At 53.8% G+C, this 16084-nt stretch overlaps 2 protein-coding genes and 1 long non-coding RNA gene across 3 annotated transcripts; 2 read left to right on the top strand and 1 right to left on the bottom strand.

Moving 5' to 3' along the window:
* Positions 1-5505: 5505 nt before the first annotated feature.
* Ptgds (prostaglandin D2 synthase) lies at positions 5506-7926 on the top strand. Its single transcript, XM_032903095.1, is given in 7 exon segments — positions 5506-5715; positions 6120-6147; positions 6150-6258; positions 6364-6440; positions 7084-7200; positions 7352-7453; positions 7864-7926. Coding segments are annotated over 7 exon segments (567 nt in total). The 5' UTR covers positions 5506-5601; the 3' UTR covers positions 7884-7926.
* Positions 7927-12348: 4422 nt separating this feature from the next.
* LOC116901300 lies at positions 12349-13931 on the bottom strand. The gene is made up of 2 exons (XR_004387975.1): positions 13849-13931; positions 12349-12791 (listed from the first exon to the last, which is right to left on the bottom strand). It is a non-coding gene; the product is annotated as an uncharacterized LOC116901300 (long non-coding RNA).
* Positions 13303-15483, top strand: Paxx (PAXX non-homologous end joining factor). The gene is made up of 7 exons (XM_032903096.1): positions 13303-14170; positions 14242-14302; positions 14463-14512; positions 14600-14790; positions 14883-14948; positions 15104-15188; positions 15263-15483. Exons 1-7 carry the CDS (start codon positions 14046-14048, stop codon positions 15300-15302), a joined length of 618 nt encoding a protein of 205 aa, XP_032758987.1. The 5' UTR covers positions 13303-14045; the 3' UTR covers positions 15303-15483.
* Positions 15484-16084: the final 601 nt, after the last annotated feature.

The following is a 16084-nucleotide window of genomic DNA, read 5'->3' on the forward strand; positions in this document are numbered from 1 at the left end:
TCACAGGTTTGTCATATCTATTAGTCAGCAGGATGTTGGCTTTTCAGAAAGGTTACAGGTCATCACATTGGGCATCTTGATGTCAGGTGTATTTCTCAGCAAGAGAACTTTATCATATTATTATTTATCTTTTTTTTTTCCGGAGCTGAGGACCAAACCTAGGGCCTTGCTCTTGCTAGGCAAGCCCTCTACCACTGAGCTAAATCCCCAACCCCTATTATTTATCCTGACCACCAGATTTGTATTAGTCTTCTGCAGCTGGCTGGGGATTTTCCATGAACCCAGTCATACTTAACTAACCATTATAATAACATTAATAATGGAGGGTTTCAAGGGCATCGCTCCCAACAAGTATATGTGCTAGGGTTTCTGATTTGGGGGCTGCAGTATCCTCTGGGACACTTGCCTTCCTTTGTTTGCTTTGTTGACCTAACTTCCTCATTAGGCTCAGAAACACAGAGAGACACTTGTATTTAAACAGCACCAGGCCTCAGGCTGGGGAGCAGGGAGATGTGACCCCAGGATCTTCTGAAGCCTAGATCCCAGGAGGGGCTGAAAGGGAAGCGCCCAAGCACAGTGCCTCAGAATGTGGTACCACACCGTGCTAGGTACCTGTAAGGTCTCTCAGAACTGTGTATCGGTTTCCCTGGGTCCTCTTAGATCTCACAGTGAAAGTCAGAGCTCTGTCTCATGGCTGGACTTAAATTAAGATCCAGATACAACTTTAGTTCTAGCATTCAGGAGGCAGTCATTTGTGAGTTCAAGGTCAGACTGATCTATATAGAGAGTTTCAAGCCAGCTAGGGATACACAATGAGGCCCTGTCTCAAAACGAAAGGAAAAAGAAATCCAGACCCTGTAGCTGTTGTGAACCCACATGTGGGAGCCAGGAGATGCTGAAGGCCCTCCCAGCCTATCTTGCCCAGGAGATCCAGCCTGGCCCGAGAAGAACAAGCCATTCCCCAGTCAGCCTGGTCCTCCAGGGACACTGTTAAGGATGCTGTAGCCCGTCTGGGCTTACCTTGTCCAGTCTATTCTGATCTTGATTTCTGACTGCTTCCAGAGGAGGCCTTGCTACCATTTACACCATACCCCCAGCACTGATAGCCTCATTGCTAAAGAACATGGGCTTACTCACTGCTGAGCCAGGCCGGGCCCTCTGGCAGCCCACTAGCTTTCTGGATCCCCCATTGTAAGAAGAGAACGTGTTTGGCAGTCCCACCAGATTTCCTGACTTCCGACAGCTGCCTGCCTAGACCCACTTTCCTGAACAGCAGCAGTTGGCCTGCCCATCCTGGGACCCTTCTGGGCCTGGCTGACAATATGCATGAGGCTTAAAGGCAAAAATTTTACTCCAGGCTCCTGCTTCATCCTTGATCCTGGTCCCAGACCCTACAGAGCTGAGAAAAGGCGCAGGTAACCTAGAAGGGTGGCAGGGAGAGACAGCCATGTCCAAAATCAACAGAGGTGAACCCGACAGCTGTAGAAAGCAGCCCTGAGAAGAACAGGGTGTGGTCTTGAACAGAAACTCAGAGGCAGCCCGGAGTGCTGGTCAGTGAGCGGGGCCTGCTACACTGTAATCTCCAGACCAGCCTGGTTTTCTCATGCTACAGACCAGGGTACCACTGAGGTCAGCTTTCAGAGTCCAAAATTCTCCACTCAGCTGCTTCTCCACAGCCTAGGGCAACGACATTCTTCTACGTACAGACCTTTGAGGAACATTTCTGGGAAGAACTATGAGAAAATATCAGGCCTGAGAGGATGGGAGCCTAGGTCCCCTGAAGATCACACACGGGCACGAGCACGCAAATGCATGCCCTTTTAACACAGAGGAGCCACACACACTCGCGCACACACACTCACACATGTGCACCTTTTAACACTGAGGGGCTATACTCTGGCAGCTGGTGGACTGGGGGACTCAGGGACTCACTCCACCCCTGATGTCACTCAGACAGCAGTCTCTCACCTGGCTCAGGTCCCACCAGGCCTTGAGGAGAAGCTATCATGGAGATGACCTCCCACTCGGTACTGAGTATCCCTGGAGAGGGATCTGCTTCCCTATAGGACAAGGCTGGGACTGTTTCTAGAAGCTCAGACCTTGAGAACCTTCCAAGTCCAAGAGTTCTCGGGTGCTCAGAGCAGCCAGGTCTTACCCCAGGCACAGTCCTGTGTACGGCCCATATGCTGACTCAGGCTCTTTCCCGTCAGGACAGCCTGAGTGCTGCAATGGGGAGAGGCAGGTCTGAGACTAAGTGGGGTAAGGGCCTCCAGCTCAGTTCATCCTCAATTTCTCAGACTCCTCATGCAGCCCAATTTCTATGACCAGTAAGGTTGAGAGGGGAGGCCTGACCAGAGCCAGGCTGAGGGGAGGAAGACGGTCCAAGGTCTTATCTTGGCCCAACAGATGCCCCTATTTACTGTGAACAAGTCCTCGTGACTTGGTAGGCCCACATTTAACAAACTTCCAAGAGCTCCTGCAAAGTAGGAACATCTCCACTCCTTTTGCACAGATGGGGAAACTGAGGCACATAAGGCTGGACATTGGCCTGGGTGACCTCGTCTCTGCTAGACGCAGGATGACATCTCTGTCTTGCTCATATCATCTACCCCTGGTTCTCAGCCACTAGAGGCTGCAGGAGGGGAATCTGGGAGAAGCTGGGCTCTAACACACAGCTGCCCTGTGCTCATGGGAAGCAGATGCCCTCAACCTCGTCAGCACCCAAGAGAGAAGACCTCAGTGGCAACGTTGGCACCCAGGAGCGTGCAGAGGCTAAAGCTGAGGGACTCACAGACTCACTTCACACCGGCTGAGTTCTGGCATGCTTTGCATTCCTAGGTCCCCACAGGAAAACACTGGTGAAAACGGACACCACGATCCTCGGAATGGGACTGTGAGAGCAGGGGAGGGAGGACCCCAGTCCGAACCCCACTGCGCTTCCTGACAGGCTTCCTGCAGGCGTTCAGGCTTCTCCTAGGAGAGGGGGAGAGGGGCAGGCACTGATGCAGACACACTTGGGAGGTAAAACCAGCAACTCTTGGGCTGGAGAGACGGCTCAGTGGTTGAGAGCACTGACTGCTCTTCCAGAGGTCCTGAGTTCAATTCCCAGCAACCACATGGTGGCTCACAACCATCTGTAAAGAGATCCAATGCCCTCTTCTGGTGTATCTGAAGACAGCTACAGTGTACTTATATATAATAAATAAATAAATCTTTAAAAAAAAAAACAGCAACTCTCTCAGACAGGAGACAGGGCCACAGGAGGACTTGAAAGGATTATAGGTTCCCCACTCCTTTGTGACTCTGGTTTGGGCCATTGAGCAGATTGGGACAAGGCACTTCAGGGGCACAAATCTAGGTGGGGAGAAGCCTTCTGCTGTGGTGGGGGTTGGCAAGGCTATGGACCTCAGAAGCTTGTCCCCTCCAGAGGTGTCCCAGGACCAATGTGCTGTCCTTCTTTTTTTTTTTTTTTTTTTTTTTTTTTTTTTTTTCAGAGCTTTCCCTTAACCCCTGTGTCCCTTCTTAGTCACCTTTATTCATGGTTCCACCAGAATCAGCACCATCGTCCCCAGAGGGACAGCCCAGCCTGAGCAGCATTGTGGATGGGTGTGGAGTAAGGTGGGGTCCTGGCACTGGCCCAGAAGGGGCACACAGGAGTGCATGGTCAGAGAAACGTCGTTAGCATGGAAACAGGGCAGCCCCTAGTGCACCAGGGTTGACCTTGGACGTAGAACCACCAAGAGTCAGTCTGAGTGCCATGGCCCCTCCAGGAGGTCTGGATTACTTCTTCATTGTCATTAAAGCCACAGTATCCCTTGCAACAACTGGAGCTGGGAGAGGGTAGATGGAGGGGGGGACCTGCCTATGGATCCTGTTCCCCTAAGTAGTCTGCCTTGTCTGGCCTCAGTGGGAGAGGATCTGCCTAGCCCTGCAGAGACTTGATGTACCATGGAGGGGGATATGGGAGGGGGGAGCTTCCATCCTCAGAGGAGAAGGGGATCAGGGATGGGGGAGGGGCTGTGGGAGGGGGGGAGCAAGGAAGAGGGGGCAGCAATCAGACTGTAAATAAATAAATAAATAAATAATGGGGAAAAATAAAACCACAGTATCTGGGCAGAAATAACTTTAGAGAAGAAAGATTTATTTTGAGGTGTGGAACCAGGAACAAAGGAGAAAAGAAAGCAGCAGGAGGAGGGACCAGAAATCACCTTCAAAGGCCCTTCTGCAACGACCTACTTTACCAGCGAGACCACACCTGCTAAAGGTTCCACAGATCCCAGGCAGTACCTGCCTCCAGCAGAGGCTGTATAAAGCAGGAGAGTGCTGGGGACATTGCAGATCCAAACCATAAGAGGCTTCCACACTTGCAAGTATTTATTTCAGATGACTCTGCTCAGGGGTTTCAGTCATCTACAAGACCCCACACACAGGTTGATGCACCCAGACACGGGAATGCTCAGCCTCTCTGGAGAAAACTCCCAAATCAGCCACCGGGCCTGGCTGGGGTCAGGGTCTGTGGTCAGCTTCCCCCTGACAGAGCCTCTCTCCTTGGGTCCAGTGTGCGGGTGGAGCTGAGCCTTCTGGCAGGCAGGCGCTGATGGGGGCCGAGTGACAGGGTGAGATCTTGCGTTCTTCTGGGTAGTTCTCCAATCTACCCACTATGAGTGAGAAAGCAAGAGACCTTCCTCACAAAGACCACTCAGATGTTCGTGCTAAGTGATCCTGTGTCCCAGAATCTAAGATTCCTGGGGCACAGGGAGGGGTGAAGGGTGGTATTCACCAGCTCTTCTGAGATCATCGGTCTCCCATCCAGGGACAGGCCTTGAAAGCCAAGAAGAAGCCACAGACTCTGTCCTCACCCACAGTAGCTTGAAGCCCACCGCTCCACCCACCACCTCTATGGGACCCCGAAGGGCCACCATATGAACCCCAGTGGATGACCACAGGGAAGGACTGTACTCAGCACGACTGGTTCTTGGGTTCACTTCAGGGTAGAGTGCATGGATTTCTTTATCTTGGTGAGGTTTCCTCATGGCCCTATGACTGCTAGCCTTTCAGGACCAAATGTTCAAGGCACACATGGTTCTTTGTGTTCCCTGCTGGGGTCATGGGACTTGGAAAGGGATGGTAGGTAGGGCTTGTGAGAAGCAGGTCTTAGCCGTAGGTGGGCAGTGACTAGATTTTCCAGCAGCGGGGAAGCTCTAGAGTACATCGGGCACCATGTGAGGTATGTGGGCTTTGCTGGCAGGGTGGACAAGGTCTGGGCCACTTCTGCCTCTGGAGTTGGGGAGTGGGGACAGGCAGAGGCCTCTGCCTGCCCTGCCCTGCTGACCCACCCCTGCCCATTCTTCACTGAGGTATGGGGCTCAGCTGGAGCCTCTTACATAATGAACAGATGAGGCTGCAGCTGGGGCAGCCGCCCGCCCTCCCTCACACCAGCATCACGAGCCTCCAGTGGGCAGTCCTTGGGCCTTGGGTGGAGGCCAAGCCTGGTTCATAAATAGGGTCTCCACGGTGGCCTCTGCTCCAGCTGCCCACAGTCTTCCTTGCTTTGCCCACGTTGCTGGCCTCAGGCTCAGACACCTGCTCTACTCCAAGCAAATGGCTGCTCTTCCAATGCTGTGGACCGGGCTGGTCCTCCTGGGTCTCTTGGGATTTCCACAGACCCCAGCCCAGGGCCATGACACAGTGCAGCCCAACTTTCAACAAGACAAGGTGAGAGGGTCCCCTACCCCACACCCGAGGAAACAGAAACCTCAGGTCAGAGCCAGGCTTTCTCTCACAAGAGAGGGTGCGTTGGGCGCTGTCAGCCATGGGAGCTGTCTGGAACCGCGCTGGCACACAGCCTGGTTGGTCCACCTGACTCCGCCAGGAATGTGGCATGCTCTGATACCCACTTTACCGGAAGAGTAGACTGGGGCGAGCACTGGGACAAAGACAGGAGCTCAACATCCTGGGGAAGGAAGGGGTCAATGAGGCAATGAGCCAGCCTGCTAGAGAGAGAGGGGCGTGGATGCTGCCAGAACCTGTGTGTGGGAGGAGTCAGTAGGGAAGGCCAGCCCACTAGGGTCTGCCCATGAGGGGCGCATGGAGCAGACCCGGGCATCCACTGGTCACAGTTCCTGGGGCGCTGGTACAGCGCGGGCCTCGCTCCAATTCAAGCTGGTTCCGGGAGAAGAAGGAACTACTGTTTATGTGCCAGACAGTGGTAGCTCTCTCCACAGAAGGCGGCCTCAACCTCACCTCTACCTTCCTCAGGTGAGACAAGGGGGTGTGGCAAGTTTGGGGACAGAAGGCCCCACATCCCTGTCTGGGGGACATCCTGGGGCTTGTTCCCTTACTTCAGGGGTAATCTACCCACAGGAAAAACCAGTGTGAGACCAAGGTGATGGTACTGCAGCCGACAGAGGTTCCCGGACAGTACACCTACAACAGCCCCCGTGAGTGAGCCACTTCCTTATCTGGGTAAATTCTGAGGTAAATGCTGGCAGACTGTGCAGCCCCCTGTCCCAAAAGGTGGGGATAATGGTCACACCACAAGGGTCAGTCATCCAAGACCAGACCTGATTATGAATCTGCCTCAGGCACACAGGGCTACCTCTCTCCAGGGACTTTGGCCTCTCTGAAACCCAGCCACATTCTTCCAGGCCCCTTTCCTGTCCAAATGAAATTTCCCAGTGCTCTGCTGCCCAAGTGGGTCATATACAGGCATTCCCCAAATCCTACCCACATTTCATAGCTCTTATCCAAGGACCTCTTTCCATCCCTCACCTGAGCTATGGCTTCCCACCAGAACCCTATTTCCTTGGCCTTCCTGCTATATTGTAACTCAGCCTGATGATTTCTTGAGTCTAAGTGTTTTCTGCCCTCTCCCCAAGATTCGTGGTTTGGAGTTAGTGTTCAGGAAGGAAGCTAGAGATTGGCTGGTGGCCACCCAGGGGAGCACAGGGAAAGCAGGGGTGGAGGAGGAAGGCCTGAGACCCTCCCCACAGAGAAGCCCACAAAGGCCACCCCCTCTGCGCAGAGGGAGATAGTGATGTGGGAGCCACATGTCTCAATCAGTGTCATTTCTTGGGTTCCCAGACTGGGGCAGCTTCCATTCCCTCTCAGTGGTGGAAACCGACTACGACGAGTACGCGTTCCTGTTCAGCAAGGGCACCAAGGGCCCAGGCCAGGACTTCCGCATGGCCACCCTCTACAGTAGGTATCCCAGCCCACAGGCCCACGCACAGGGCAGATGCCTGAGGTTGGAAACAGACCAAGGCCTGACCCAGAGGACAGTAACGAAGGGGTGTGGGGGCAGGGCGAGGGCTTTTCACCTCCTGACACCGGCCCCTTCTTTATCAACCAGGCAGAGCCCAGCTTCTGAAGCAGGAACTGAAGGAGAAATTCACCACCTTTAGCAAGGACCAGGGCCTCACAGAGGAGGACATTGTTTTCCTGCCCCAACCGGGTGAGGGAGGCTAAGCTGCTGAGGAGGGAATTACAGTCAGATTAGTGCAGCCTGTAGACTGGGGAGAGTGTGGCCGCCTACTAGTCCAGGGGCTCCAAGGAAAGAAATGGAGGTGTCAGTCTGTCCCGACAGTACCTCGACCTGCAGCCCCCTTTATTGGGAACCCTCTTCCTGGTGGACACCTCGCTGCCCTGTCTGCCAGCCCCCTAGCTAGGGATTTAGGGGTACTAACAGATGGAGAAAGACACCTTTTATGTTTTAAAGAACAGATTGGAGCAGGAGTGGGATGGAGTCTGAAGTGTGGGCTCAGCCTTGGGGAGGCTTCGTAAAGTCCAGGGAGAAGACAAAGTCCTGGTGACTGTGGGTCTAAGCCTGATACTGACTACTTCCCTGGGCTTCTTTCTCAACAGATAAGTGCATTCAAGAGTAAACACAGGTGAGAGAAGTCGGTCACAGGACTGGTAACACATGGTAAGTGCCATTTACTCACTCAACATAAGACCACTGAGTGGTCATGTGACCACGGAGTGCGGGCTGGGGTGGGGGGGGATGCAGCTGCCCAAGGACTGTCCAAGTGAGACAGCCAGAGAGAAAGGACAGTTCCAATTCCAGTGGCAGGAATAGAGCTGATGGCCAAAGGTTCATGGGAGAAGGATAACAGCAATGGGGAGGGACCGCCCCATGAAGCCCATCCTGCAAAATGAGTCTCCAAGGAACCAGAATGGACAAGATCGGGAAGGGACTGGTGGCCAGGGATGGACATGGCGAGTCAGAGGGCTGGCTCCTCACCCGTGCTGTTGACTGAGACTCGGAGACCATAGGCCCTGGAGGAATACCCTAGGAGGCCCTGGCCGGAGTGCTGTTTGGGCCCCACTGTGGGCCCCACTGGGCTCAGGGTGCTGCCTCGTCACTGATGGCTCTTGTTCTTCTGTGCAGGTGATGTGGCCTCAGGACTCCCATGCTCTGTCACTCTTGAGACCCAAGCCCTGGCTCCCCAAAGAGCTTCTCCGCCCTCCAGCTTTGCCTTGGTGGAGAAATAAAATCCAAAGCAAGTCAGACCTCGGCTTTTGTCTGTCTGTCCTCTGGGCCATCACTATAGCCCTCTTATAAATTTCTCAGTATGATGACCAGATGGGTGTTTGTCCCTGCTCAAGTCCTGAGTAGGAACAGCCTGACCGATGCATCAGGTTCAGCACCTACTCTGCGTAGAGGGGCTGCAACCTCACCACATACCCCAACCAAGAGAGTCACAGGCCCTGCAAGCTGCCAGCCACAGCCAGGCCTGGGCTGGGCTGCGGGGCGTCAGTCATTTAACCGCTAATCCCTTAGACAAGTCTACCCGTCCATCCAGGGAGCCTCGGACCCTGTAGGTTCTTCAAGGTATGGATGAGAATCTCTGGATTAGGCAGTAAAGTTGGAAGGGCAAAAAGGAGTCGTTTAACAGATAGAGTTGGGCTGGAGAGGCTGCCTGTACCTCCGCTCCTACCCCAGCCCTCTGACCAGACCCTAGCATCAAAGGCACCAAAACCACAGATGGCCACCCAATTAGTCCCCCTTTTCTTCCAGATTTCCACCTGAGCAACTATTCCCAAGTCCTCATCTCTTTCCCTCCTGGTTCATAGTGAGCAGGTCTCAGGCCCAAGCAGACTACACCAAGATTCGGGTCAGCGGAGAGGGTTGCCTCTGGGAAGTCTTCCTGAAGAAAGGGGATACACTATGCCTGTTCTGACACCCGAGAAGTGTTAGGCAGCCCTCAGGCCTGGAGGTCACTTGGGCTACCTGCCCCTGACTGCTGAGTTCCTCACCCCTCCCACTGGAACCATGGGCTGACAGGGTGTGATGTACAAGTCAATCGGTGGTCTATCACACTGGGTGTGTCCCAGGGCAAGCCAGCTACCTCAGGGCACCTGGGGATACGAAGGCCACTGAGAGGAAGCCATGAGAGTTCTTTGGCCTGTAGGACCCTCCGAATTCTGTGGCTCTACTGATTTGTTCATTCTTTGCCCTGCTTGGAGTGTCCCTGGCTGTAGTACCCAGTCAGGACAACCTCGATGTCAACCAGGGAAGCCCAAACCCATCTCCTTTCTTCACCCCAAGCTTTTGTGCACACTTTCTTTGGTTCCAGCCTATCAGTGTCTTAGACTTCAAGAAAGGCCTCCATCCATTTGCTACAGCAGATCACATTGTGAGCACAATGTCCCGGACCAGCAGTTAGAATAGGTTGCCTCAGTCTCCCAACCTACAGTTGTAGGTACAGAGGCCATGGTACTGGACACTGAGCCTTGGCAGGAAAGCAAGAGCATCCTGGCAAGATGAAGTGGGCTCTTCTAGGACACAGAGGATTCTGCCCATCTTTCCCGCCCTACCCTGCAGTCCAGAGGACCCAGCACATACGTGCGGCTATATAAGGAAGCAGGGCTTCCAGGACTATAAAAGGTATGCATGGTTCTAGTGAGAGCCTTGCCCAGCGGTGACCTGGCTGTTAGGTTTAGGTAATCCCGCATGAGCGATCCTATGACTTCACTTCAATTTGCCCTTAGACGAGGGCAAGTATGAAGCTCAGTGATGGTCGGGGAGTGGGGATTAGATCTGTCTCTGACATACCAAAGTGCAGCCCATAGACTCCTGACAGCCTGGGCAGTGGGGACCCAAGGAAGAGCCACAGAAGCTCCCCAAAGGACCTTGGCCTCCACTGAAAGTCTGCCTGTGACCTGCATGAGGAAACAGGGTGTGTATGTCTGTATGTATATGTGTGTCTGCAGAGGAGGCTGGGGACCCTACACTCCGCCGATGTATGCCTTGGAGTACGCCCCAACACAACACTCTGTAAGCTGAAGCACTTGGTCCCCTTGTGAGGGCCAACAGGAGACCCTGTGACAGCTCTGCATGGGCAATGTCCTCAGCTCACGGGGGTTGCCTGAAAAAGCCAGGCAGATCTTGGGGTTGAGCACCACCAAGGGTCACTGGTGGCTCAGGTGTGGAGTTCTTTCTCCCTAGGCCAGATGGCAGATGCCAGGAGAGGGAAGCAACCTTCACCAAGAGCGCCATGGCCAGGCAGTTCCACAACCCAGGTGAGGAGCTTGGATGGCCGAAAGACTGTCATTTGGCAGCAGGGAAAGAAGTGGGGTGGGGCACCTCATTGTATAGGCTGCAGGATGGCAAATGGGTAGCCATCTTGGGGAGTGTCCCAGGGGCGGCTTCCATGTTGGGGAGCTTCTGAGGTAGGCAGGCATCTTTGAATCTTGGTCAGCAACCTACCTCTCACTCTGAGTCATGACCTAGAGTGACATTCCTGTGCCCTTCAGGGACAAACCAGAGATTTTGCTGTGGTGTACTTCAAGACACAGAAGCAACACTCTAGTACGCTGGCAGGGGAGCTGGTACTGATAACCCCCAGTGCCAGCCACAGGCCCCCTCTCCTGGAGCAGTGTTCCCAGCCTAGGTGGGAGTACTGCCCAAGGCAGGTCTGGCCATGTGCTCTCTCATGGAGAAAGAAACTTTGTTTCTCAGAGTGTCTTCTTGGGACTTCTATGCTTAAAAGTCTGCAGCAGGGGGCTCAGTGTCTAGGCCAGGCGAGGGGGCAGAATGTCAGGTCAGTATACACAAGAGACTATTATCGGCTGAGGGTGGAGGAAGTAGGGAAGGGCGAAGGCGTCCATGAGACCTGCTTTCTCAACACATCAGTGTATTGTGCTGGCACAGATGAGTGTCCCCAGAGGTCCTTCCTAATGCCCACCCCAACACCAACCTAGAACTACATTGGGTGTGGTCTCCAGTTATGGAGAAGGCAGGGAGGCCACAATAGCTTCAAGTAGCTCGCCTACCCCTCAAGACCCTTCCCCCCACTTTTGGTAATGCTTGGGGACCCACTACACCTGCTCCTTGTTTGATGGACCCAGCCACCTGCAGAGTCAATCCGGTCATGATGCTTCTGCGCTGAATCTTCCTCCAAATACCTCCCTGTTCTCTCTGCAGCTCCCCAAGCACAATAAAAATTTTGGTGAAGCTGACAGCAGCAGTGTGTTTCACAGGGAGTCAGAGAGTGGATGGTGGGTGGCAAGGCCTGTCTAAGGCTCAAAACCACATAGGCTGGGTCCCTTAGGGCAGGGTAGGGTGTAGGTATGCACCCTGGTGCTCGGAAAGAACCAGACCCTAGTTCTTCAGAAGGAAGACCCAGGGTGCCTAAGGGCCCTTCTTGGACCCTGTAGTCCCCAGCATCTGGCCTGAGAGTATAATACTGCTGGTTTAGCTGCCCAGAAGCTCCTGCTCTGGGACCATAATTACATGGGGCAAGCCATATTCCACCCTGCTTCATGTGTGCCCGGGCCCTGGGAGCCACTGTAGACAGATTCAGCATTCACGTACCTTAAATAGAAGAAGGCTGTTGAGCTGTCTCTCAGGATAAAGGTATTTGCTCTAAGTCTTATGACCTGATTTTGATTCCTGGGACCCAGGATGGAAGAAGAAAACCAGCTACCCTTTGACCTCTGGCCTTTGTACCATGGCATACATATACCCATACACAATAAAATGAATAAAATGTTAAATAAAAATGAGAATGACTGGGGGGGGTGGCACTCACATTGGCCTCCGGTCTCTACTTGCACATACATGTGTACACACACACACATATGTACAACACACGGGGAAAGGTAAGTGTACTATTTCTGTTTATACTGGATACCGCATAACTCGTTTAACTTTTGTGTGCGTGCTAGGACCCTGTCGTCTAATCCTGCTAGGCAGGTACCTGGGATCCTTGGGCTTCAGCCTTTCCATCGGGATTTACAAGAAAAGACAAAATTGTCCTGAACTGTTTGAGGGCAAAGTTCAGTGCTATCCGTAATGTAAAACATTCTGTAAAAGTTATGGAATTTCATAAAAAATACCGATTGTAAATTTGTCAAAATGTTGATAATTCTTTCATCTGAGGCTCATTATATGGTATTATTTCTGCTTTGTAGTCAGTTTAAAATTTTTCACTCACATTGGCAAAACAAACAAAACAGAGCAAGCAAACAAAACCAGCAGCCTCATAGGAGGCCAAGAAACAAATCCCTGCAGAATTTAGAGGCTTAGCACAAGAAGCAGCCTTAGGGGCTGGGGCAGGCCCTCTAGTGGAAGATGATGCCACATCCATCTCCCAGGCCCGTGGTCTGGACAGGGCTTTGCTTCCCAGCTCTGCCACTGGCTCTGGCACTGGCTCTGGCACTGGCACCGGCACTGGCAGGCCTCTGTATTTTGATATCAAAGTTTTCTCTGGGTTGCCTTGTGTTGTGGGAGAAAGGTCAGCCATCATTCCTTCCATATTCCAGTAGCAAGACCTTAGATGCAGCTCCTGGGAGGGTCAGACAACGACAGAAATGCAGGCAGACATCAACGCTGTACCAGAGCTGTAAGACCAGGATGTATGGTACACAAAGACAGGCAGGGAAAATAAGACATGGGAGGGAGGAATGGAGACTTGGGCAGAGGCAAAATGTTCTACATGGAGCCTCAATAGGATGCTTTCAAAGGAGCTACGGGTAGTACCCTGGCTGGGGACAGACAACCCACACATAGGCTCTGGTCGGGAGCCTGTAGGCCTGAGCAAAACTAGAGGAAAGTGGGAATTGAGTGTGTTTTTGGCTGACAGCACCCTTCAATGTTAGCACAATTCGAAGTTACTCACCACTCTCACCGTGGGTCTTACAGGTTCATGATAGTCTTGCACAGCCTTGGGAAGACTTCTGTCCCTAGCAGGCCTCCTCCTGAGCACCCTTCTCTGGGCTCCACTCTCTGCAGGTGGCACCAGCCCCTATTCTGCAGGCCCTGTGTGGATTCTGATCAACACTTTGCTGCAAGCTGAGTGCTGTCCTATTGGATTATTCATCCCTCCCATTAGATCTCAGGTTCCAGAGACCTTGTGGTGGTGAAGGTGTCCTCAGGGCCAACAGGTAGCACACAGAGGATGGTGGTGACTCGAGCAATGGGAGGGTATTGCCAGGGAGAAAATTATGTGGGGAGGTCTCCAAACGTTTGTCAAATGTACTGTACTTACTCTTGTATTTTGTTACAACTCAGCTTTGAAAAGAGATGTGTTTATATCTAAAGTGACATGAAGGGACAAGTGACCAACAGTTTGGAGGCCCTCCAGGACAAGCCCATGGGAGATAGATAGGAAAAGAGGACCGGCATTGAAGAGCAGCAGATGTGTGCGGTTGCTAAGAGGGACCTAGAAAAGCGGAGGAGCACAGGGAGTGAGGCCATAGTAGATCTCTGCTAGGGTGCAAGGGCCACATGGCAAAGCCCAGAATAGCACTGAGGAGCCTACTTCTGACGGCGCTAAGGCGCTAAGCCCCGTCTTCCGAGTGCCTCCAGCCACGCCCACGCGCTAAGCCACGCCCTCTAGGTACCCCAGTCTGGATTCCGGAAACAACGTCAACCTTGAGTACCGCCGGTCCCTGCAGTCTTGTCCTTCCGTCCCTCCAGACACCAGAAGTTCCGCCTCTGAACGGACGTCTTAGCTTGCGAGTCACCGAGTTCGTACTTCTGCGCAGGCGCCCTGAGCCTGTCTTTGGCTTGGCTCTAGCGGAGAGACCGCCCTGCTGTCATGGCTCCTCCGCCCTTGTCGCTGCCGCTTTGCATTCTGCCGCCGGGCTCCGGCTCTCCCCGCTTGGTGTGCTACTGCGAGCCGGAGAATGGTGGAGACGGGGACCGCGACGACTTCAACCTCTAGTGAGTGGAGTGTAGGGATGTGGGGTGCGGGAGCGCAGCGGGCGCAGTGCCTGACAGCCCCTCCCACCCAGTGTGACGGACGCCGCGGAGCTCTGGAGCACCTGCTTCTCGCCTGACAGCCTGGCGACGCTCGTGCGTAACTGCACTGGGGATACAAGACATCTGGAAGCCTGCCACCTCCCACTCCTCCCCGTGGCAGTGGTTCTAATAGCATTTCCAAGGTTGGGCAGTTTGGAATGTCCAGTGGGTCCAGGGTCCTGGGCACTTAGTGACAATTACGTGTTTCCAACAGAAAGCCCGATTTGGCCTAAGTGGGACTGAGGATATCCATTCCCGGTTCAGGTGAGTTCCAGTTAGGGAGGCCACATGAATGAGGAACTTGGGGTAGTGATAGCACATGGTGGCCATAACACACATCTCCCTCCTTAGGGCAGCCTGCCAACAGCAGGCAGTGACTGTAAGACTGCAAGAGGACAGAGCATTGATGACCCTTTCAGGGGATACCTCTGCCCTGGCCTTTGACCTCTCCAAGGTACCCAGCCCAGAGGCAGCCCCCAGGCTGCAGGCTTTGACTCTCAGCCTGGCAGAGCATGTATGCAACCTGGAGAGGCGGCTGGCAGGTACTGTATGTGTGGGCACCTGTACCTTCCCTCGGGGACATGCTTTCGCAGACCCTCCTGGCATTGAGTGAGATGCCATGGCTTTCTCCCAGCCGCAGAAGAGACCGCCACTAGCCCCAGGAAGAGCACCCAGCCAGCAGGCACTCAGTTCTTACCAGGTAAGGGGCAGGCCTGGCATGTGGGCTGGGGCTGCTCTTTCCCCGGAACTGCCTCTCCGGATGCCCCACGCTCTAGGGAGACTCTTTCAATGTGGATAGAGTTCTGGCCAGGGTTCTCTGGAATTCAAGATTTCCCTGATCCTATTTTCTGGCAGAACTTGATCACCAGAGAGGCAGCTCTGGGTCTGGGGTCAGGAGACGGTGTCCAGGGGAGTCTCTCGTCAACCCTGGTTTCAAAAGGTACTTGCCACCTGTCTTCCCTACCCTGGTCCCTTCCTTTTCCTCTTTGCCTTACATACTCTCTTGCCTTCTAGTAAGAAACCAGCTGGTGGTGTAGACTTCGATGAGACCTGAAGCTAGCAAAGCCTGTGTGACCTTGCCAGGAGTCTGTCTGCAAGGAAAGGGGACATCTAGGACCCCTAACCAGAGACACCCTTTGCTTCACTTCCCCTGTGGTCCTGCTGATGGGCAAAAGTACCTCTCATCCCTTCCCCATCAAATAAACCACTCCCTTGGGGGGAGATGCTAGGCCAGACTTGACTGGTGAAGGTTGGCCTTGGGGAGGGGACCAGAGAAGACCCTTTTGGTGTACTGTGGAGCCCCTGGATGCAAACAGAGGCATCAGGCTCTCAGCATCCAGGAAGCTCTCCTGCCTGGGTCTGAGGGCAGGCAGCGAGCTTTCTCAGACCCATTGTGTTGTTTCCACGTGGTCAGCGCAGAAGCTGAGAGAGTCCTGCTCTGGTAGAGCCAGGACTCTCTACGGCTTAGAATGGTGTCCCACACTTCCAAGCCCCACCCAGGCCAGGCAGATCATACCTGTCCCATACAAAGGTGCACAGAGGACTTGTCTTGGAGGCCCCCACAGGGTGGGCATCAGGCAATGGAAGTCCCTCATAGATAGGGTTGGCCCACAGCCTGTGGCTGGACTGAGGAATGTAGGCCTGCCCCCACCCACTTGGCCGGGATCCGAAAGGCTGAGCTCCATGGGGTTCTGTTCTCCACCCTTCTTGGCCATCCAGGGCACCCCACCCAGTGCTGGCCTGACTGGTTTGGGAGACTAATCCAGTCCCCTAGATCCCTGATGCCTCTGTGCCAAGGCAGCTGTAAGGGGCCCCAGGCCTCTGTGCCACACCATG

The sequence above is a fragment of the Rattus rattus genome, chromosome 5 (assembly GCF_011064425.1).
Source record: "Rattus rattus isolate New Zealand chromosome 5, Rrattus_CSIRO_v1, whole genome shotgun sequence".
NCBI classification, from domain to species: domain Eukaryota; kingdom Metazoa; phylum Chordata; class Mammalia; order Rodentia; family Muridae; genus Rattus; species Rattus rattus.

Coding starts and splice junctions, on each gene's coding strand:
- Paxx (XM_032903096.1), top strand. CDS start 14,046: ATGGCTCCTCCGCCCTTGTCGCTGCCGCTTTGCATTCTGCCGCCGGGC. Junction 14,791..14,882: donor CCTGGAGAGGCGGCTGGCAG/GTACTGTATGTG, acceptor GCTTTCTCCCAG/CCGCAGAAGAGACCGCCACT. Junction 14,949..15,103: donor AGGCACTCAGTTCTTACCAG/GTAAGGGGCAGG, acceptor ATTTTCTGGCAG/AACTTGATCACCAGAGAGGC.